The sequence below is a fragment of the Neoarius graeffei genome, chromosome 26, assembly GCF_027579695.1.
Source record: "Neoarius graeffei isolate fNeoGra1 chromosome 26, fNeoGra1.pri, whole genome shotgun sequence".
NCBI lineage: Eukaryota > Metazoa > Chordata > Actinopteri > Siluriformes > Ariidae > Neoarius > Neoarius graeffei.
Window position 1 is genome coordinate 1,795,775 of NC_083594.1, and position 24,075 is coordinate 1,819,849.

The 24,075-nt window shown below is 37.8% G+C and overlaps 1 protein-coding gene across 1 annotated transcript; it reads left to right on the forward strand.

Annotated features, from left to right (window-relative positions):
- Nucleotides 1–21,997: 21,997 nt before the first annotated feature.
- On the forward strand, nucleotides 21,998–24,007 carry hoxc13b (homeobox C13b). Its single transcript, XM_060910886.1, has 2 exons — nucleotides 21,998–22,553; nucleotides 23,748–24,007. The coding sequence occupies exons 1-2, from the start codon at nucleotides 22,010–22,012 to the stop codon at nucleotides 24,005–24,007; spliced, it is 804 nt and encodes a 267-aa protein (XP_060766869.1). The 5' UTR covers nucleotides 21,998–22,009.
- Nucleotides 24,008–24,075: the final 68 nt, after the last annotated feature.

Here is a 24,075-nt window from a genome sequence, read left to right on the forward strand (position 1 = left end):
CATTATCTGTAGCCACTTTATCCTGTTCTACAGGGTCGCAGGCGAGCTGGAGCCTATCCCAGCTGACTACAGGCGAAAGGCGGGGTACACCCTGGACAAGTCGCCAGGTCATCATAGGGCTGACACATAGACACAGACAACCATTCACACTCACATTCACACCTACGCTCAATTTAGAGTCACCAGTTAACCTAACCTGCATGTCTTTGGACTGTGGGGGAAACCGGAGCACCCGGAGGAAACCCACGCGGACACGGGGAGAACATGCAAACTCCACACAGAAAGGCCCTCGCCGGACCCAGGGTTCAAACCCAGGACCTTCTTGCTGTGAGGCGACAGCGCTAACCACTACACCACCGTGCCGCCCCTCCACTTATTATTATTATTGTTGTTGTTGTTGTAGTTGTTTAGCACTAAAACACAGGCAGTGCTGTTCACCTACACTAACACTTCACATGCTGTAACTCTAGAAGAGTCTTATATCTCATCATCGTGTCAGTGGCTAAATAATGCTCAGCGTTGGTCTAATCTGTAACAACCAGACACACATTTAAACACATCTTAACACACATTACATCTCATCTAAGCATCCTCTGAGGTCTTTTGATGATTACAGGTCTGTTGTTTGTGGGCACACTCAAGACTTAATGTTTTATAACCCAACATCAGGGACATTGTCACGTCACTGAGAGCTGGGGTTCGGCCCAGACAGATGATGAGCTCATTTATTAGCTGAACAGAGATAGTGAACTAAACATGTCCAGGTTTAAACACGTTCTAGCTCCTCAGGAAGAACATGACCTAGTTATATCCTGTATCATTATCTACGTGACCAGTAGTGTAGCTGGTTCCTTGATGTAGAGTTTAGAATATAAATGAGGCATACTAGCTAACTAGCAAGCTAAGTTAGCTGATATGATACATTACTGATATGATAGTTAGCTTCTTAGCTGAGGTGAAATGGACACTGAAGATGGAGCTCCTCGGATCAATGATCTCTCCAAATCACCTGAGATCACAACCCTCTTCTGTTGGCTTGGGAAAGTACTGATTTGATAAAATGCACTAAAAACAAATGTAAATTTCATCAAAAATTTTTTGATTCTGACCCCAACAGCATGACACGATGTTTTAGAAAAAGTCTGCCTCTGCTCTTAAAAATCACTACAGTTTCCTGCTGTGTTTCTGCCTGGAGCCTGAAGGCGCAGCTGATGTCACCATCGTGTGTAAGAGTGACTGGTCAGTGTGATGTGTGTCACTCAGGGGTTTGTGTCACTTCCTGTGGCATAAATATGAAATTGAGCAGATGCAGGAGAAGTTAAGTACGGTAGTGTTTATGATGTTGTGACACAATGACTCGTTTCTCAAAAGAGCTTGACTTTCTGACCAGCAAAAGATTCACATTTTGAATTTTCATATTCTGGTTGGAAATTGTGTTTGTCTCATCTCATCTCATTATCTGTAGCCGCTTTATCCTGTTCTACAGGGTCGCAGGCAAGCTGGAGCCTATCCCAGCTGACTACGGGCGAAAGGCGGGGTTCACCCTGGACAAGTCGCCAGGTCATCACAGGGCTGACACATAGACACAGACAACCATTCACACTCACATTCACACCTACGCTCAATTTAGAGTCACCAGTTAACCTAACCTGCATGTCTTTGGACTGTGGGGGAAACCGGAGCACCCGGAGGAAACCCACGCGGACACGGGGAGAACATGCAAACTCCACACAGAAAGGCCCTCACTGGCCATGGGGCTTGAACCCGGACCTTCTTGCTGTGAGGTGACAGCGCTAACCACTACACCACCATGCCGCCCCAATTGTGTTTGTAATAAGCAATATTCTTTGAAGAATTTGAAGTCATGCGGTGCCAATACTTTATTTGCAATAGACATTCTAAAAATCATTCAAGAAAATTGAAATCTAAAATGAAAACAGATTGTAATGTTCAATGAATCATAGATAATAACAATTAGGTCAAAATCAAACACCTGCATGTATCATGAATAATCAGATAAATTATTCCAAAGACGACTTCACAATCTTTATGGATCTCTGTTTTTTAATCATACATTTTTTAATAATAATTATTGGTGGAATAATTAATCTGATTATTTGTGACTGACTTTACGGAATAATTCTGAGGTCATTTGAGGAACTGTGACGGATCGAACATTGCGATCTCTCTTCATGAAAAAACATTTAGAAATCCTAATGATTGTAGAACTAGTTCATTATATTTGTCTCATAACTTGTCCCTTCTTTTTTTTTGGGGGGGAGGGGGGTTGATAGATTAATGATGAATAACAAATATCTGAATTTCATATTTCTTGTTAAATCCATACAGTACATTGTTCAAAATTCCTGTGAAACTGTCCTCCTGAGACGTTCAGAGGTGGAACAGAATATCATTAAATTAAGCACAAGACTTAACTGAAAATGAAACACTTTGAACGTCACTGAACTTTCCAGCTGACCGACTCAAACCCGAGAGATCTTTGTGCCTGACCACCACATGGGCCCAGAGTCAGAGGATGACATATTCACAATCGCTGACTGAACCCTGTGACTGAGTCATGAGTCCTGCACTGACCGCACCACAACTCGGTGATAAACGTCTTCTGGTGGAACTGGTGACTCCACCCGTATCTGTTGAGTCATGACATACAGTATCAACTTTAGATATTCAATGTGTTTCCTGTTGTTCCTTCTGGATTTTATTAGCTTGAACAATATGTTACTTTTGCTAAAATTAGCTCTATAATATTGTTAAATTTAATTCCTCACTTTGAGTTTCACCCCAATTATCCAGGATCCTTTGGGAATCTGGGAATCTGTTTAGTTTAGCTGGCGTGTTCATAAACTGTTGGGTGGGTGTTCATAAAGTTGGAATAAACCAATCACGTCTGGGTGGCGATCACATCTGGCATTCATTTTCTCTTATGGTTTTGGCAGAACCGGAGTAACGCTGAACCCACTGGTCCTGGTAAAGCAGGCTGAAGGGAAAAAGATCAGATACTGTAGAAAGGCTGAGCTTCGTTCTTCAACAGTCAGACATGAAATATGACACAGTTACTTGGTTAGGTTCAGGTAATAATGACGATTGTGATGTTGGGACATCTTGAATTTTATTGCATCAAATAAAATGTCTTGTATGTTGCACCAAAGCTTTGGAGAACATGGTTTTCTTCTGTTCTGAACTTCTATATCACTGGAATGACCATGAAGATATTCTTGACTTAAAACAGAGATTTTGTTAGAAAATCAGTCTTTTATACCTGAACATGCTCCTGAGAGAAAAACAGTAAATCCAAAACATTCAGACATTTTCTTAAGATATTTTTTGTGCCATTTTCGTTTGTTTCTTGGGGAAAACCTTTCGGCAGAGCCCTCTGTAAAAGTAAGCCCATCAGGTGAAAATTAAAATTCACTCCAAATTTTGCAACTTGAAACTGCTCTCATTGAATTCAGAATTCTCATCTCATCTCATTATCTCTAGCCACTTTATCTTTCTACAGGGTCGCAGGCAAGCTGGATCCTATCCCAGCTGACTACGGGTGAAAGGCGGGGTTCACCCTGGACAAGTCGCCAGGTCATCACAGGGCTGACACATAGACACAGACAATCATTCACACTCACATTCACACCTACGCTCAATTTAGAGTCACCAGTTAACCTAACCTGCATGTTTTTGGACTGTGGGGGAAACCGGAGCACCTGGAAGCAACCCACGCAGACACGGGGAGAACATGCAAACTCCACACAGAAAGGCCCTTGCCGGCCCCGGGGCTCGAACCCGGACCTTCTTGCTGTGAGGTGACAGCGCTAACCATTACACCACCGTGCCACCCTGAATTCAGAATTGAATGCAGAATAACAGACTTTTTACTGGATTAAAAATCCATTCTTGAGATATTACAAATCAAAGATTGAAAAAACGGCTTAATTTTTAGAAAACTGCCGTAATATTCTGTATGAGGATCACATGGTCCAAAATGGGACTCATTAACCAATGAGATCAAATGTTTTTTCTTCATAACTTTTCTATTTTTCAAGATATTTACATGGAAATTGGTAGGCACATAGATGGCTGAATACTGAATACAAAATTTAAAAAAATTGTAAAAACCTATTATGCAAATTAGCATTTAATTAATATTATGTTAATTAGGTTAAAACTTTAAATCAGTGCACGCAATAAAAAAGTAATAAAAGATTATTTCTAATCCCCTCTTTGTGCTCTGTAGGCCTTTGTATTTCTCAGTAGAGCCTACTAGTGTTTATATGAAAGAATATAAATGATTATTTCAATTAATATTCACAGCTTTCAATGGGAACCTCGAAAAAACAGTCTGATCCACATCCAGTAAACAATTCACATTCACTGAACTGAAATTGACACTCACATTTCTGACTTCTGTTTTTTTTAAATCTCATTCCGACCACTAAGATCTCAATATTTTTCATCAAAACAACTCCAGTTACATTCTAAAATAGTGATTTATTTACATGAATCAGTTTGATTTTAAAAAATAAGTAGGTAAAGCTCTGAACACTCACTTCAAAGTCTCCCATGAACCAGAACATCAAAACTAGCAGAGGGAAAATGTCGCTGAATCCTTCATCAGAAACAGTGAGAGTGAGAGAACATCCCTATAAAAGTGATCTGATTGATATTGACAAGTAATCCAATGGGAAACCCATCAGGAGAGAGAGAGAGAGAGAGAGAGAGAGAGAGAGAGAGAGCCTGACTGCTTTCCCGTGACTCAAAAAGAAAAGCGAGGGCAGTTTCCTGACGTCATGCGAGCAGAGTTTTTACTCTGTTGTACCGACTTCAACCCGCCGTTACTCCCAAAGTACTGAACAGATCTTAACCAAATACATTTCTTTTGAAAGCAGAGATGATAAACTTTTTAATGAGAATATTCACAATAGAAAACATTCAAGAGTTAAGCAATGACAGGTTTGGAAACTTAGATGAGCGTCTGCATGGAGAATTTTCACACCGCAGCCAGCGAGAGTCTGATATGACTAATAAAAGCCTACAGAGTGATTTTCTCTCAGGTTTCATTGATAACCCCTTCAGGAGTCCTTACCCATCTGAAGAACACTGAAGGAACATTTTAAAGTCTCCTCAGGCACATTTTGTGGAAAGAACATCATTTCATATTTAGGAAATACAGTAGGAAAGAATATCATTCTGTTGCAGAGGTTGAGGGGAGAAAGTGGACTAAGGCAGTGGAAATAAAGCTCCAGCACCAGATTACTAAGAACATTTTGTTTTGTTTTGTTTTTTCTAGGATAACAAGTAAGGCCCATTTCTGAACTGGGATAGAAGTGGATCCCTTTCATTTCCATGAGCTGTTGATGTCGATCTCCATGACTGCATCCATGAACAAAAAGTCAGTGAGTAAGAATAAAAGAAAAAAGAAAGAAAGCTTTAAAAAGGTGATGTGGGAAGATTTCACTCTGTGTATAGAATGAAGAATTGAAAGATTTGTTACTACAACGCCAAATCAGAAAAACTTGGAATTGAAATTAAAACTGAAAATAATGATTTGTAAATAATCTGTGACCTGTATTTCACTCAAAACAATACAACAGCACATTATTGTACGTTTTACTTCATGATTTTTTTTTTTTCAAAATAAACACATTTCAGTTTTGATTCTTGCAACACATTTCAATAAAAGTTTTGGACACTAAAGTATTTCCCACTTTATAATGTTTATAATGTTCCTGTTCCTTCTCCCAGCACTTAAAAGATGTTTATGGACTGAAGACTCCAAGTGATGAAGTGTTTCAGGTGTTATTTTCGTCCCATTCTTCCTGTAAACAGGTCTTAAGGTGTGGAACAGTTCGGGGTCGTCATTGTCATATTTTTCCATTTCTAAATTCTCCACACATTCTCTATTGGGGACAGAAGGGACATGCCCTCTTATTCCACAGCCACGCCTTTGTAATGTGAGCAGAATGTGGTTTTGCATCGTCTTGTTGAAATCTCCCTGGAAAAGACGTCGTCTTGAAGGCAGCAGATGTTGCTCCAAAATCTCAGTGTACTTTTCTGCATTAATGCTCCATCACAGAAGTGTAAGCTACCTTTGCCAAGGGCACTGACCCAACGCCATACCATGACACACCCTGGCTTTTAGACTTGTTCCTGCTAATGGTCTGGATGGTCCTTTTCCTCTTCAGAGCACACGGCGTCCATTTCTTCCAAAAAAGACCTGAACACTGATTTGTCTGACCATGATACCCATTTCCACTGTGTGATGGTCCATCCCAGACGCCTCTGAGCCCAGAGAAGTCGACGGCGCTTCTGGACACAGTTAACATAAGGCTTCCTTTATACACAGTAAAGTTTTAACTGGTGTTTGTGGATGTAACTCCATATTGTAGCTTGATAAAGGTTTTCCAAAGTAATCCCGAGCCCATGTGGCTCTATCAGCTGTTGATGAATGACGGTTCTTGATGCAGTGCTGTCTGAGGGATTGGAGATCACAGGGGTTCAGATTAGGCTTGAACCCTTGCCCTTTCTGCATCTGTGAAGTTTTCCTCCTGGTTCTCTGGTTTCCTCCAACCTCCCATTTAGGGTGTATTCCCACCTCACAGCCAATGTTCCTGGGATGAGCTTCAGGTTCATTGTGTCCATGCCCATGATGAATCACTGTCTATTTTCCAGACATTGTACAACAAAATGAGCTGGAACATCTAAAAAAATGTTTTGTCCTGAATCTAGAGGTGTTTGGACAAAAAGCTTGGACCAGTTACACCAAACCAGTCAGTGTCTTCATTAGAGAGTTGGTTATATAAAAGAGGAATGAACAACAAGGAGACCCAGACAACTGAATTAATTTCTGGCTCGTTTTTGCAGGAAGGAGCTGATGATTCCAGGCAGCTGGAAAGACAAAACTGGTGAGATTTACAGTGTGAGATCTTTCAAATCTGGAAATGTGGAAGGGCCCAGGAGAACAGATGTCTTTATTGTCCTCCTGGACTACACAAAGGCATCAAGATAGGCTGAGAATTATTTTGGGTGAACAGAGAGATGTCACCTTGGAAATATTGAAGCAGACCAGAACGAGCTGGACCTCGACACATCTCTTGGTTCTATTAGTGCTGCTCTGTTTTATTAGTTTGAAAGCATATTTTATCCTCTGGATGTTTCTGTCCTTAGCATCTGTTCAGATGGAAATTTGTGCTCACATTCTTGGTCCAAGCAAGTGTAAGAATTATGGTGATGTTTTGCCTTAAAAAAGGGGAACGTGTGCCAAAGCAGAGTCTGATCATCAGTCTTAACCAAACTGCTCAAACACAAACATGTCGGTGGATTTTTTTTTTCTTAAGGAGTTTACTGTCTACAGATGCTCAGAACTGAGAATAGAACTAAAGATGAGGTCACTCAAAAAATGTCAGGAGATGATACAGGACATCTCCTTCCACCTAATCCATCACCATCTTTACAAGTAGGTTCTCCCAGTGGAGGGCATCACACTAGACACTTGAGATATGTATGTCCCGAAAATTTTTCCACTCATTTAATCATGGCTTGTATACTTAGATCAACTTCCATTGAAAGGAAAAGTAAATCAAGTCACCTTACATCACACACCGTTTATATACTGAAGAAATAAAATGTTCAAGCATGTGTAGATAAACTAAGTCTAGCTTCTCAGTCCAGCTGAGGTTCTCACCCTACAGTGATGGTGTATGTCAGGATTTAAGAAGTGAAAGAGAATCCGACAATCTAACAGGAATTATTCTGTCCACATTCACTGGATATGAGCAATCACACACTCTGATTCGCTACTCTACTACTAGGCTATCAGCTCATATACTGTGAGTAGAGTATATGTTGCTGAACCAACCGAGGACAAAATAAAAACTACTTGAAAACAAAACACCAAAAAATACAAAAAAAGCAACAAAATATGGAATAAAAGTATTTGATGGTAAGAACATATCTTTTTTTCAAGAATTATTATTATCACATTTTTCACAAATTGCTCCTGTCATTTCACCGGTTTGTTTACATTCTAAGTGGAAATGATTTTGTCAGACGTTTTGTATACAGTTTTTATTTATTGAATTTGCAAAAAAATAAAAATGCTCTTTCTCAAAATCCAGTGAATGTGAATAGAATAAAACAGTTATTCCACTCAGTCTCAGTGCTACACACCTCGTCGCCCATCAGCTCACGTACGACTCGATTCCATGGAATATCGGAAGAGTACTGTTAAGTTTGTTTTTATATATAATCTGTTTTTGTCCTCAGAGTTGAATTTAACTGAATACACTGTTGTGGGTTGTTATGGCTCTCCCAGCGTTCTTCGAATACTTTGGATAACAAAAATGAGCAGGAGTGGAAAATACTTCAGGTTTTTTTTTGTTTTGTTTTTTTTACCTTATAACAGCACTTCACGACAGTTTTGTAAGATTTGTACTTTACTCAACCATTATTGAAACTGAAACTTGTACTCAAGTAAATTTACAAGGGGAAAGAAAATGTTATACATTTTACTCCTAACTGTAGTACTTTCATTTTGACCGACAAAGCACTCGTTACAAATCTTAAACAAAATGAGATTTCTATTTTTTTTTCTATTTTCCTGTTTTTTTCATTCTATGATGTCTTTTGTAACCTGACCGATTCATACAGGATGAGGTTTTACTTTTGCTTTACACAAATAAACTTAAAATGTCCACCATCCAAGCAAAAGAAGTTTGTTGATTTCTCTTCACTTTGGTAAATTCGCAAAATAAGATTTGTAACTGATCTTGATAAATTAGCTCATTAAGTTTTGCATATTCATTACCAAATGCAGCTAGCCAAGTTTTGTTTTTGTTCCTGATATGCCTTAGTATTCATTTCCAAAATAGTTAGTAAACATTAACTAACCAACAAGCCAAGTTCTGGTTTGTTCAAGTTAGCATCACATGCTAGCAGAAAAATTTCCTTTTGACCAATTGCTTAGCAAATTAGCAGATCACGCAGGGGTTAGGAATGAGGAACTCGGCTCTTTTCATCAGCTCAAAATATTAATTTTGCCTTCATACATCTCATATTATATGTGTAAGCTTTTGACAAGGTGCATGCTTTTACAGTTTCTCTGTGCTTTTTCTACTGCAATTATATCTGCTTCAGATTTGAGGCATTGTTCCTGAAGATTATGAAACAGGAAGGATTGAAAAACTATAAATAAATAAATAAATAAATAAATAAATAAACTTACTTAATGAAGCTTATATTAAATAAATTTCTGTCATACTATAGCACCATGACTCAGCATGATTTCCTGTAGATATAATCTAAAGCCTAAAGACTCCGCCCCTTGCGTTTCTACCCACTTTAACCTGCCTAGAGCTGATATGCAAGTAAAGGGATACAGGCTTATGTTATTAGTTCAGAGCAGGCTTAGCAAAAACCTGCAACCTTCTCCAGTCTGTGATACGAGGTCAGGGTTTGCCTGGATGGATGAAACTTAAGCTATGGGGGGGAGAAAAAAAGACGTTGCTTTACTTTGAGTCAGAGTTTGCGTGTGTTCCAGAAAATACTCGTAAGTCTGGGTAAAAGCGGTAATCTTCATTTTGCCACTGTGTGGGTTCTAACCATCTCACAGAATTAGCACAATCGTAAAATACTCATTGTCTTTGAGGTTTCCACTAACACAGACCAGTTACAGCAAGAACCTCTCGTAGATTTGATTGTTATGGTGAGGTCATTAAGAGCTGGGTTTACTGAAGCTGGGTTCAGTCTTGGGAAAGTTCTAGAGCCTAAAAAGGTCAGAGAGAGATGGTACAGAATAGTGAAGTATCCGATTCCATCAGCATTACAGACAAGTCAACAAAATACCTTCTAATAAGCAACAGTTCTATGGATGAGATTTAAGAGGAGATGTGGCTGGAGATGTTCCCAGATTTGCTGCATATAGAATCAGCAGACATCCACGAGACGGCCTCCATGCAGACGCTTTCAGATGATTCGGTGCTGTTGGTACGACACAGTGACTTCACATGGACTCTGTGGGTTAAAACACAAAGCAGCAGGAAGATGGAGGAAGGTTAGGGTGCGATACGTGAAAAATGGGATTGGGATGGAGTCATGTAACTGACAGATATTATGGATCAGAGCCAGAAGTTTTGTCTGAAGGAAATAAATTCTGAGACATAAACATGGATTGAATCAGGTGGTGCCTCAGACACAGATGTAGTCACTGATTTTGTCCAGAGAGAAACTTACTTATTTATTTACATATTGTGGCCTACATCATTAGAATGTTGTTCCCAGTAAACAGTAGTGATGGGGATCCGACCCATTTCAGGTACTAGTAGTTTGACTGAGCGTTTCTTTTTGTCCAAACCTAATTATGGGTCTGAAATAAAATAAAACCTTTCCTATCACAAGGACAAAGCTCATGTTCAATAAAATAATCTCATTTCAGTTCATTTATTCACCTTCAGTGAGTGCTTTATTCTGGTCAGGGTGGGATGCCGATCTGGAGCCTATCCTGGGAATAATGGGTGTGAGGCAGGACTCCACCCTGTCTGGGACACCAGTCCATCACACATGACGTCAAATCCAGTCAACTTTATTTCTTAAGCACATTTAACAAACCACGTAGAGTATTAAAGTAAAAAAATAAATAAAATAGACAATAAAAGTAGATAAATGCAAAAAGGTAAAACAGTAGAAACACAGATAATCAGCAGATAGAAAAATATTATTCAATAAACACACACTTGCTTTTTTGGAACACGTTCCTCTAATCATTTCTAAAATGCAATTGTCTCAATGACCTCATGGCCTTAATTAACACCAACACCAAGGAACAGGGACAGAATGTTTGGGGGCTGTTTGTAAACATACCACTTAAAGCACAGTAGTTTTGATTGGAATGAGGAATTATTCTCATTTCAGTTAAACGTCCTGGAGAGATTTTTTTTGCTCCACTCGTCCTGTCGAACTTTAGATTCCTTCAGTGGAAAATCACCAGAGACAACAACTAAATCAAACACTTTCTCTTTCAGCTTCATTAAACTGTCTGAGAGGCAGCACGGCCTGGCAGCCTGGTAAATTAAAACTTGTAGGAATTTCCACGTGCATGTGAAAAGTGAGGAAAGTTTCTGGATAAAATACAGAGAGAGAGAGACACACACAGTCACAGGTTTTTCCTTTTGTTTTAGGACTGTAATGAATTTCTCAGGACCTGGTGGAGGATCTGAAGCCACTCCTTGGACACTCCTTGGTCCATGATCTTCACAGTGAAGGTGTTTCCTGTAAAAGTGAAGTCGTGGTAAATGTTTCACTTTAACTACAGTGCAAACAAAATGTAAGATAGAACAGGTCTCTTTCAATGGTTTCATGACAATGGACTTTGGCGTGAGAAGAGGAGGAGGGGCGGTGGAGAGGTTCTGCTGTTCATGTCCTGGACTTTGGCAAGTTATGGATGTGAATGTGACGTTTGTGGCTTTGAGAGATAAAAGAGTATTGATTTATTCTGGGCATCACCTGATCAAACCGGTCTTACCATCACACAGAGAGGAAATTAAATATATTACAATTAAATTGTGTGACATGTTTTGTGATCTCTGTCCTTGTTGTTTTATTTTTTTAAAGAAAGCAGTAACCTGTTTATAAACCAAAACGCATTTATTGGTTGGTAAACCTACAATTTGTAGTTTAATAATTAATAAATAAAATCTAAATCAAATAAAAGTAATTTCTATGTTATTGCAGTTTGAAGCCCTTGATGTTTTATTGTTTTTTTCTGTAGTTTGTCTTGTGCTGAAATGATGAAGCCTCCAGGAATACTGTCATCTTAGAATAAATTATATTTTGACCCAAAAATAAAATCATAAACATCATTTTAATCCGAATTAAAACATATGCAGTATATTATAAAATATAAACTATATATGATAAATACAGAGATATTTGGTTGTTTTCTGTTGTGACAGTGTGGTTTTATTTTTCATTCCTTTCTGTTAGCTCTCTCTCTCTCTTTTTGTTCCTTTACTGAAGTGACTTCAGTCAGATCAGTTCTAGAAATATCCAAATTAAACAGAGGTTTGTTTGTTTTTTTAAACCCAATTAAAAGTCATTAAAACTGGTTCTCTGTGTCGCGGGTCGATGACTTTATAAATCTGCGTTTTAATTCAAATATTATAAATATAAACAAAAATATTAAACACATTATCACTTATTTAATCCTACTTATAATAAAGGATTCCACATGTAACCGTTCAGGAATAAAATTTATTAAAACAACAACAAGCCCATTAAACTAATTCGGCAATGCGTTTAAAATAAGATGATTAAATTCTTACGAATCACAATAATAATTATAAATTTTAGGACAAATAATGACGCAAAATAATTCAATTTTAAACAAAAAAAATTCTGCAGCAGGTAAAGGAGATTTTTAATTTCCATTCAGCAGATGATTTGATCCACAGTGAGAGAGAGACTCCTCATCTCCATCCAAAATCCTTCTTATTTCAGCAATATGTTTATTATAATGTTTTAAATAATCAACAGATTTTTTTAAACCACCTTCTGGAAAGAAATCGCTCTGAAACGAATCTGTCAGTCTGCCTTTAAGATCATCAGGGAACGATTTTCTCACCTCTCTATAGAATAAATCTACACACACACGCGTTTCTAAAGTGCTTTTTTTTGTAACATTTTCTCTCAAACTAATTTGCCGAAATTCCTCTAGATTCCCTGAGAGGTCTGTGGCTGAAGTTTATTCTTAAAAACAAATAATTAATACCTACTTACATAAGGGGAAAAAATCTCAATAGAATTCCTGAATTCAGATTCGGTCTGTTTAGGAAATGTGAGTTTTATAAAAACACTAAACTGATGGGATTATTTAGGGATGTGCTGAAAATGGTGTATGGAGCTTTCCTACAAACAGTTTATTGAAAAATAAGATTTTCATTTGACTTTTCTTTCCTGTGTGTCTTTATTTCGTTGTGTTTCTGAGAGTGTGGTGTTTTCCAAAAGGTGTCAATAAACTCCTGTGTGAATAATTTACGCGCATGCGCATTGACATGTCGAAGGGCAATCTTGAACTTGAACTTTGATCCCATACAAGTCCTAATTTGAATATGGACAGCAGTAAAGGTTTAGTTTTCGAGTTAAAAAGAAAAAAACACCACACACTGTGGATTAATAATTAATTAACTCAAATCCAGGAGAATTTGTGTTGTGTTCATGATTGACGCAGCACGCGAGCAGTTTCCTTTGTGATTTAAGCTGTGTGTGTGTCCACGTCCACCAGACACACACACCACATTAGCCAGACTCACAGCCCAAGTTCCAGTGTTAGTCCTCACAAACACTCTGAATATTCATGAGACTCAGATCCACAGTAAACACGGTTAGTTTAGTTTTGCTCTATTTGTGTCCAGTCTGTAGGGTTTTTTTTTTTTTTTTTCAAATATGTAGCTCCGTGTTCCCTTCCAGAAAAGTTAATGGACGTCATTTGTGATGCACGTTATTTTAAGACACGTCACGTGCTCTGCTTCACACATTTTGCAGATAAGGACAGGTCACGTGTTTTTATTTTCACATGATATTTTCAAACAGGATTAATTTATTTTCACATGGTGTGTGTGTGTGTGTGTGTGTGTTTATTGTCCCAGTCCCATTGTTCACTTTCCCCCCCACACGAAGTGCACACAGTTTCAAATTTCTAATAATTTTACATGTGATTGCACTTTCTGTCTCATGTTTTTAAACTGCAGGACTCGACCCTACAGCGTCCTGTCTGAGGTCTATCGATTCTAATGAAGGATAAAAATGCTAGATTTCCAAATACAGATATAAATATTAACGCTGAAACAGAGCCACGGTGTGTAATTGTGAGTGAATATTGCGGGCTGCAGGAGGGAATGTTGGAACTCGTTCCTGTGAAACACAGCAGAGGCCTCGATCGCATCTCATCCGCTTCCGGATAAAGCCGAGAGAAATAAACACCCCACACACCCCTCTGCAGATCAACAACAGTTTACTCACATTTTATCTTTCATACTGCTTGAGCTTTCCTTATTGAAGAATTCACTCATGAATCAGGTCTCTAATTTAACAGAAGCAGAAATATTTGGTGAGAGAGAAACATTTAGAGAGAAATCTTACTCTGAATCCATCAGAGAGGATTTTAGTCAATACCCTTTTAATTCGTGTTTGAAGACTCCACATGCACTCTGTCAGAAATAAAGGTACCATGTTTTACCCATGTGCTGATGCTCGGTACCTTTAGTCACCCTGTTTCTTTTAGGAAATTAGCTTTTATGTAGATTAAAAGGTGTTAAAATCTATCAATAAAATCTATCTAATCTATTATGCCCTCTTGATGTTCCACCCCAGAAACTGGGAAAGGTCCAGCATGGTGCCTTTATTTCTTACAATACCAGTTATAAGTTTTGACACACCTTCTATTTCAACGTTTGTTCTTTATTTTTATTAATTTAAAGTCATTTCCTGTCTTAAAGTAATGATGGATGTTGTTTCTCTTTACTTAATTGTTCGGTTCTTGACATAATATGGATTACTACAGTTGTGGATGGAATTGGGCTATTTTAATATGTATTTGTATGTTTATTATTTACTGTTTACTCTTTGATCTCAAACACATCAAGAAGGTAAGAAACTCGTCCACTAATTACCTTTTGACGAGGCGCATCTGTTAACTGAAAAGTATTCCAGGTGACTCCCTCATGAAGCTGGTTAAGAGAATGGCAATAGTGTGGAAAGCGTCATCAAGGGAAACACTGGATATGCTGAAGAATCTAAAATATCAAACATTATTTGTTTTATTAAGACTTTTTTTGTTTCCTACATAATTCCAGATATGTTCGAGATGTTATTTTATAGTTTTGATGTCTTCAGTATCGTAGAGAATAATCACAATACAGAAACACCTATGAATGAGTAGAATAGAGGTGTACAAACTTTTGACTGGTACAGTAGATCAGCTAGATAGAAAAATTGCCCCACTGTCAATTTGGACCTTATCGGATCCACCTGCTGTAAAGGGTACTCATCACACTCATCACTGAGGGCCATAACCAGGTACCGTTTCCTGTCTCTGGGGTGAAGGAGGTGCTGGGAGCCGCTCTGATGGGCAACACAAAAAGGTACCTAAAATAAACTGTACCTTTAATTGGCTCTGGGGTGGAACCCTTATGTTCCTGTATTATAAACGTCCATATCTTAACCTTTAAAAAAGATGTAATAGATAAAATTAGACTGTAATTACATTTTCAAGAAAAGCTGTAAAAGTTACACGACACACACCTTTCCAGTTAAAAGATATGAATGCTTTAAGATACTGGCCCAGAGACAAAGAATGGTACCATTTAGTACCTTTATTTCTGAGAGTGAGACTTACTGGATGGAAAGTGTACCCCTCTGTAAGTTTCTATCCTCCAGGATCAACACAGTTGCTGTAAAGTTCCTCAGAAGTGAAGAAATGTTTTCATGTTTTACTGTGAGGCTCGAGAGGACCAGGAGAAGGGAGTAGATCTGAAAGGCTACACAACTTTTCATTGTTGTTTCATTTGTACCTTTAATGAACCTTTAAAAAATATTTAAGTTACATTTTAAAGTAAAGATTTAAAGATACACTCCATGCAAAAGATGGATGCTAAAAGTACAGGAGATACCTGTGATGGTACCAGCACAGCAACATGGAATGCTACACTTTATGACCCTCATTTCTGAGAGAACTTGTATCTGGACCAGATCACATCAGGGACTTTAGATGGTCCCTAATGGGTGATGGTGTATAGTTTCTCCATTGCAACATTTACTAAGACCAGTTGCTCCTGAGAGATGGAGCTAGAAAGAGCAGCAGGAATTTGAAAAATGAGGTTTCGATCCTGGACCAATCTTCAGGAGAGTTAAGAACAGCTCCAGTGAGGACAGTTGTGTTTGCAATGCTGTAAAACCTGTCACACTCCTCCCTCATTCAGGACCCAGACGAAGAGGAAGGGGAGATGGAGATCGATGAGCAGAACATTGTACTTCCTGGTGAGGGGTGAGAGGGGCGACACTGGGCCGCAGGGCACAAACACGACAGAGACCTTTAAGAGTCTTTCTGTAATGTTTGGATTGTTCCTTATACACAAGGAGCTTTGTTGTTGTGAAATATTATTTAAAATACTGTACACACACACACACACACACACACACAGCATGTTGTATCACTGAGTTATGTCAAATTTATAGTCTGTATGTAAAACTTAAACACTCAGTTTTTTTAAAAGAATATTTCATTTTCAGTAATATTTATATCCTGTATACACTCACGTTTCATTTTACCTCCACTGTTAAATTGGTCATTTATTTTTTGCACACTTTGTAGATTTTAAAGAACATTTCTTTTTGTCTTATTTTTTAAAATCAAATTGATTATTTGTTATATTTCTTTCTATCATTTTGCATTGTTTTGAGGAACATGGCACAAGAATTTCCTTCAACATCAGTAAAATTGATCTGATTATTAAAATAAAGCAGCAAAAATGAAATATTATCCAAAAATACAAAGAAAGACTTGGCAGCTGAGATTTATAAATAAAATAGTTGAGGAATAAAATGTATTTTAAAAAATTTTACACAAAATTACGACTTTTCATTCAGCCACTTGCTATCTGCATATAATAATAATAATAATAATAATAATAATAATAATAATAATAATAATATCCCAGTTAATTATTTTTAAAAAGCCTGCAATCATGACGAAAGCATTATTTTTTATTACAGGTGTTTATTTATTTAATCATCAGGATATTGATGCTGTATATTCTGTACTATTCTAATTAAGATTTATTATTAAAAACAAGATAATAATAATAATAATAATAATAATAATAATAATAATAAACACGTGTTTATTCACACACACACACACACACACACACACACACACACACACACACAGGGTTGTCTCATGTTTCGTGAACATGTTGTATTAATTAATTAATTAATTAATTAATTAATTAATTAATTAATTAATTAATTATGTTTATTTATTTTTAAGTTTATTGCACATCGCGAGCGTTTGTTTTTGGCGTAATTAAAAATTTAAGAAGTTATTCTTTTCCACAAAACCAACCTCCAAACCCGACATGAACTTTAACTCGCCTTCTCTTCTCTCCTCAGAAATAAACATCAGCAGACCTTCAGCCTGGTTCTGGAGGAACAGGAACCCGAACAGGACCCACAGGAGATGTTTCATGTTTTACTCTCACCGGCTCGTGTTGGAGCCTCCACTGTTAAAGATCACTGCTTTACTTTAAGACTTTACAGATATTTATTTCCCTTAAAAAAAAGAGCAAAACTGAAATCCTGTCAGGCTGCGTGAAAATAAATTACAGTGTAAAAATAATAAATGATTAGATTTGATGATATTGTGATATTTTCATTTTGTTCAGTGAATGTAGATGGAGTTACTGCAGAAGGGGAATAATCTGTGTTTAAAACTGTGATAAAATGTGTGTGTTATATTTAAAAGAAGTGATGCTTCTGCACGTCTAAAAAAAATCAAACAGCAAAGTGAATAAACAGATTGAAAAAATCTGCAAGTTTTTCATTCAGATTAATATTTTCTGTGTGTGTGTGTGTGTGTGTGTGTGTGTGTGTGTGTGTGTGTGTGTGTGTGTGTGTGTTATAAAGCGGCGGTTTTGCTCAGATGTGAGAATTTAATTTAATCCACGGGTTTAATGAACAGACAACAATAAAACATAATGAGAAAAGCGTTTATAACTTTATGACAAAAACAGAAATATCACCATCCATCTCTATCTATCTATCTATCTATCTATCTATCTATCTATCTATCTGGAAAAAAATCTATTGTAGTCCTTGGACCAGCTACACACAGGGGCTTTATGACACTGAACATGTTGTGGTCAATAAACATTAATCCTGAGATTCGTGACTTTTTTTTTTTTAACTTTCCACAATTAAACTTCAACTTGTTTAATCCCTCAGATGGCTTTAGATGTTTTCTCCTGAACTCTGATCTTGAAGTGTCTCCCGCTCGCATGGACTCAGTGCTGAGACCCGGATCAGTCCGTCTGGAGAATCAGAGTTTAACTTGAACTTGGACGTGTCCGGAAGTCTGAAGTCTGCTCTTTTTATTCTGAGCTCTGAAAGGTCACAAGAGAAATCTTCCAGTTGTTTATTCATCAGAGTCACTTTTACTGACACACAGCACTGGGTTTGATAAACCGGATAAAATCTGTGATCTATTTTGCGCCTAAAATTCACAAATTTATTTTACCTTTTAAGGCGGAATTATGAAGATTGTTTTATCTAAAAGCATGCATATAGCATCATAATTTCGGTTTTTATTAATTATAGCAAATTAAAGCCCTTTTAAACCTTTCCTGTTGTTGTTGTTGTTGTTATTGTTATTTACATTGTTTACTGAGATTACAGTACAGTCCACTGTTCAGATGTTTGTGATTTATGTTTCAGGCCACAAGCTAAAGGAAAGCAAAGGGTTTTTTTCTTTCTCTCCCGGATATTATATTAACTATAATTGTATTAAAAATAAATTCTAAACCAAAACACATTATAACTGGACTGTACAAACATATTATAATATATTAAAAACAACAACAACAACAACAACAACAACCCGCCTTGTGGAAATACTAAAGACAAACCTTTTGATTAGATCTTTAAGTCCACGAGATTTAAATCCTTCTTTTTTCAGCTCCTTCAGAACATAAACCTAAACAACATACAACAATCTCAGTTTACCTTCTTCAATCGTATTTGATAATCTCTTTAAAAAAATTTTAAAATAACTGAAAATCTGAATATCACAAGAATGCGCTTGTTTTTGACTCTGCGATGCGACTTTTTTTTCTGATTTTTAACTCATTATATGCAGTGTGTGTGTGTGTGTGTGTGTGTGTGTGTGTGTGTGTGTGTGTGTGTGTGTGAGAGAGAGAGAGAGAATGAGTAATTGTTAGCAGGTAACTGAATTCACCAAAGTGTAAATACACAGTGGACTAATATCATATTAAAGATTCTCTCAATCGCATATTAAGCACAGGTCATAATAATAATAATAATAATAATTATTATTATTATTATTATTAATATTATTAATATTAATATTATTATTATTATTAATAAAAATAATAATAATAATAATTATTATTATTATTATTATTATAAATATTAATAAATAAAATCACTAAAATCCAAACTAATTCAGATGTCTGCAGATGCGTTTATTCTGACGTTTATTATTATTATTATTATTATTATTATAATAAACACTAGACACGCACACACACACGTGGCCATAAGCCTTTCGTTACTATAAATATTGCTAAAGACCTTCATGTTCAGTTTTAACTTCACACTCAAACTTTACTCTTGTTTTTAGATCAGTCTTAAAAGTTTTTTTTTTTAATTTATTTTACATCTCTTCATTGATCAGAGGTTGGTGTGCATGGCTCCAGAGGAATAAAGATCTTTCTCACGGCTCCAGTAGGGACTCCAGTCGTGACTCTCTGGCACTGTTTGATGGTGAACTTGTAATCTGGAGCTCAGAACCTCGACCACTGTCCCAAATATGAAAATATCATTTACACACGTTCAAGTGTAGAGTCCAGTGAAACGCGTTCAGTCACATGTTCCAGGTCGGAAGGAAATTCGGCTCAGATTGCAGCCTCTGGAGCAGCTGAAGGTTTAGAGCTTGGTTAAAGGATCAGCAGCTTTGCTGTGCTGGAAGAACCTCTGAGAAACATCTGACCACAGAGCTCACACTTTCGCATCGTTTAGCGATATTAAACACTTTCTCTGAGTGGTACAGCAGGAGCTGAAACAAGGCCGTGTGTGTGTGTGTGTGTGTGTGTGTGTGTGTGTGTGTGTGTGTGTGTGTGTGTGTGTGTACATACTGTCTGTTTTCATTCTCATTCTTTTTCCCCTCAAACATCTCACTGGCTCAGATTCAGTAGAATCAGAAGTCAGTCTTGTAGAAAGATTAAAATGCTGTAAAATGCTGAAGTGGACTTGAGTGGAAAATGAATAACTCACTCTTCTTCTTCTTCTTCTTCCAGGCAAATGTTTAAACATTTATTATAGGGTTTGTTGAACTTTAAACTCTGTTTTAATTGTTAATACTTTTAAAGCCTCCCGTGAAAGTAGAAATTGTCCTTAAACCAGAAGTTAAATCCTGTCTGAGTGGCTCACAGGCAGATGGAATGCTTCCTATAACATAAACTCTCATTTAGTTTCCAAATGCTGATAAATATGGTGTACATGAGACACATTTCATCACGACTGAAAATGTCCAGAACATTATTTCCTCCCCGACATATTGTAGGCTGCATGGTCGACTGTTTTTAAAGCAGAATTATTAAGTGTAAAGTGCATTCAGCTTCCATCTATATGAAGTGATAAGGCTTGGCCGATTGGTGAATATAAATATACATTTAGGCTGCACGTGCACTTTAACAAATTTATATACTAATTAAATGCAGTATCACCTCTCGTGGAGTTTTTTAAATGATTTTTTATTTTTTCTCAAAGTTCTCAAAAAATGGTTTTCAGATACATACGATGAGACCAACAGATCTAGCATTAGGCTTTAATTTTGATCAGGCGAGGTTTGATTTTGTTTAAAAAAAAAAAAAAAAGGAAATAGCCTAATTTAAGGAAAAAGCAAAAATAATACACACATCTGATCGTCATGTCCAAATGACCTGGTCCATCTAAACTCACCCTCAGTGTCAAGAAATGTATTTGGAAAGAGTGTAAATTCGCTTTGGTCTGAAACTCGAAGGCTGTTTAATGAATCAGGGTCAGTGGTTTAGAAATCCCAAGGTTTACTGAATCGTTATTTTTTTCCCGGAAGTTTCAGTGAAAGCTGGTTTAATAGCACAACGTTTGAGTGTGAAGTTCGTTCATGTCCGTCTAGACTGATTACGACTCTGTTTTGTCTGGGTTTCTACCTTGACCTTGGACCTCCGGCCAGCTGGCGTTTGAAGGAATGGTCAATATTTGTGAGCTGCTGTTTACCTCCGAGCCCAAATTAGTTTCTTCTCCTTTGTAGACACTCGAGTGTTCTTTACTTTAAACATAACTGAAACTGGTTTGTTCTCACAACTCAGATTTGTATTGTGCTCATCTAAAGTCCTGACACGTTCCTGCGTTCTCTCTCTCTCTCTCTCTCTCTCTCTCTCTCTCTCTCTCTCTCACAGTATAAGATTCGTTTTTCCTTTAACAGTTTATCATTTTCTACACCGTGATTTCTGTTCACTGTAATAACCCGCTGAATTTGTTTATTCAAATTCAAACAAACAGAAATGTTCGGATTTAAGCTGCAAATTTCGTAAAGGTTTTTTTTTTTTTTTTTGCACAAGTTACCTTTGTTTCACGAGATAAATTTTGCTGACACCGAAGCTGCACTGAGGTCAAATATTCGCAGTGTTTCTGAAAAGGTTCTGTGCCCTCACTGCCTGCCTTCCCTGCTGTAAATGAGGTGTCCTCCCCTTTAAGGCTGTAGTTTCGGCTTCTCTTCTGTCAGCCAATCAGAAGCTCAGATTTAAAATGATCCTAAAAACGTATGTATTCGGTCCCACTTAAAGGGATGAGATGTATTTTTCCTTGTACTTCTCTTTCCCTTCTGCTTCTTCTTCTTCTTGTTAGTGTCAGCAAAAAAAAAAAAAAAACCTTGAGCCGCGCTTTAATTACGAATCGCACGAACTGAGGCTTGGGCGGACGCGCATGCGCAGAGAGCAAGAAGAAGAAGAAGGGAAGAAAATGAGCTTGCAAGTGAGAGGTGAAGTGTCCCTCTCTCGGAGCACGAGTGGACTTATTTTTTAAAAGCATCGTCAGTTAGCTTATGACATGAGTTCGATGTTTGTGGATACCTGACCTTGATTTGTTTATTATTAATTTATTTATTTAATTGCAAAAAAAGAAAACAAACAAACAAAAAAAATCAATCACGAATGAAAATAGATAAGCCATGGAGGGACTGAGCGGGAACTGTCCTGCCTCTCACTGCAGGGAGCTGATCTCTCACCCCGGACTAGGGCGACACTCTGGGACTATTATGCCCCACCAGGGCTCCATTTACCCCGATATCTCCTCTCCAGAGGGCGCGAGGCAGTGTCCAGGGTCTCAGACACCCTCCTCAGGGGCATCTCTGGGTTATAATTACCCTTATTCCTACTACGAATGCCGTTTGAGTCATTCTCACGGTGTTAATGTGCAGAAGCCGTGCTCTTATCACCCCGCTGAGAAATACCCAGAGCACGGGGAAGAGCTCTCCACCCGAGCCAAAGAACTGGCCTTTTACCCGGGTTTTGCCGGCTCTTATCAAACCGTCCCGGGATATCTGGACATGGCGGTGATGCCCGGAATCGGTGCTCATCCTGAAGTGCGGCACGAGAGTTTAATCCCGGTGGATGGATATAATCACTGGGCATTGAGCAACGGATGGGATGGACAAGTGTGTTTTTCCAAAGAGCAGAGTCAGCAGAGCCACCTCTGGAAGACACCTTTCCCAGGTTATATGCCATGCTAGCACCAATTAAAAGAAAATAAAGAAAAAAGAAAGAAAAGAAAGAAAGAAAGAAATGTACACTGACATGCGCAAAATTTATATTTTCTATTGATTCATTTCATATTCAAGCTTGTGCGTGTATATATGCAGTATCCATTCACATAGAAAGAGGAATAAAATGTTGTAAATGTGTTGTATACATTCTGTAAACACGTGTTCATTAAACACTGATAAAGTTAATTCCAGTCTGTAAATGTTATATCAGTTTTACAAAAAGTTAATTTACAACTCGTGTTTTTCCCAAAAATGTCGACGATTCACACACAGCGCTTCAAAATGTAAAGTGTGTGTGTGTGCGTGCGTGCGTGATTTATGCAGCAGCGTTATCATGAGCTGATATTCAGCGTTCTGAGATTATTTCTATTTTATTTACAAGTTGTTTGTTTGTTTATTGGGAGCATCACACTACTGCCTGCATGTTATTAAACACTTATCTGTAAAAGCTGTTTGAAGAAATGTCTGAATGCATTATTATTATTATTATTATTATTATGGTATTTTTTTGTGCCAAGGTTTCAGAGACAAGTACAGAGAGCAATAGCCATGGGCTCTGTGTGTGTGTGTGTGTGTGTGTGTGTGTGTGAGAGAGAGAGAGAGAGAGAGAGCAGGTTAGTACACACAGTTAAAAACCGCCCCAGAGTTTATTTTTCCTCTGTCTGTGACTCACTTTAATTCTGTTTAGTGCCCACAGCACATTTATCTGAAGTTATCACACACGCGCGCGCAGAGAGAGAGAGAGAGAGAGAGAGAGAGATCTGGAGCTTTTCCAGGAGGTAGATTCCCTGCGGTCACTGGGCGCTTAACAGGCTGCAGTTTGTCTCTCTATTGTCTTCTGTAATTCCGTCTATTAACATGACACCGTAAAACAGTGCCTGTTATTTATTTATTTCTTTTTTATGCACACCACACTGAGTGATCTTAGTCCTCACACACTGTCTCACTGTGTCCCTGAGTTCCTGTCTGATGATCGGACTCCAGAGTGATGATGGTTTCCGCCCTAACAAGATATTTCATGTTGAATTTAACTGAAAATTACAGCTGGGTTTCCGTCAGCCAGCACTAACAGTCCTGCTCATTTTAACTTTAACTCCTCTCCTGTTTTATGTCTTATACCTGTGCGTTTTCCCCCTTTTTGCAGAAGTTGTGCCATTGCAGCCGGAAGTCAGCAGCTACCGCCGAGGCCGCAAGAAGCGCGTGCCTTACACCAAGATCCAGCTGAAGGAGCTGGAGAAGGAGTACGCGTCCAACAAATTCATCACCAAAGATAAAAGACGACGGATCTCCACCATCACCAACCTCTCAGAGAGACAAGTGACCATCTGGTTTCAGAACCGACGCGTAAAAGAAAAGAAAACCGTCTGCAAGTCGAAGTCAAGCGGCCACATGCACGCGACCTGAGCGGAGAGGAACCTGTAAAATCAAACAAAATAAAAATGTAAAAATTAATAACCCCTTATTGATATATC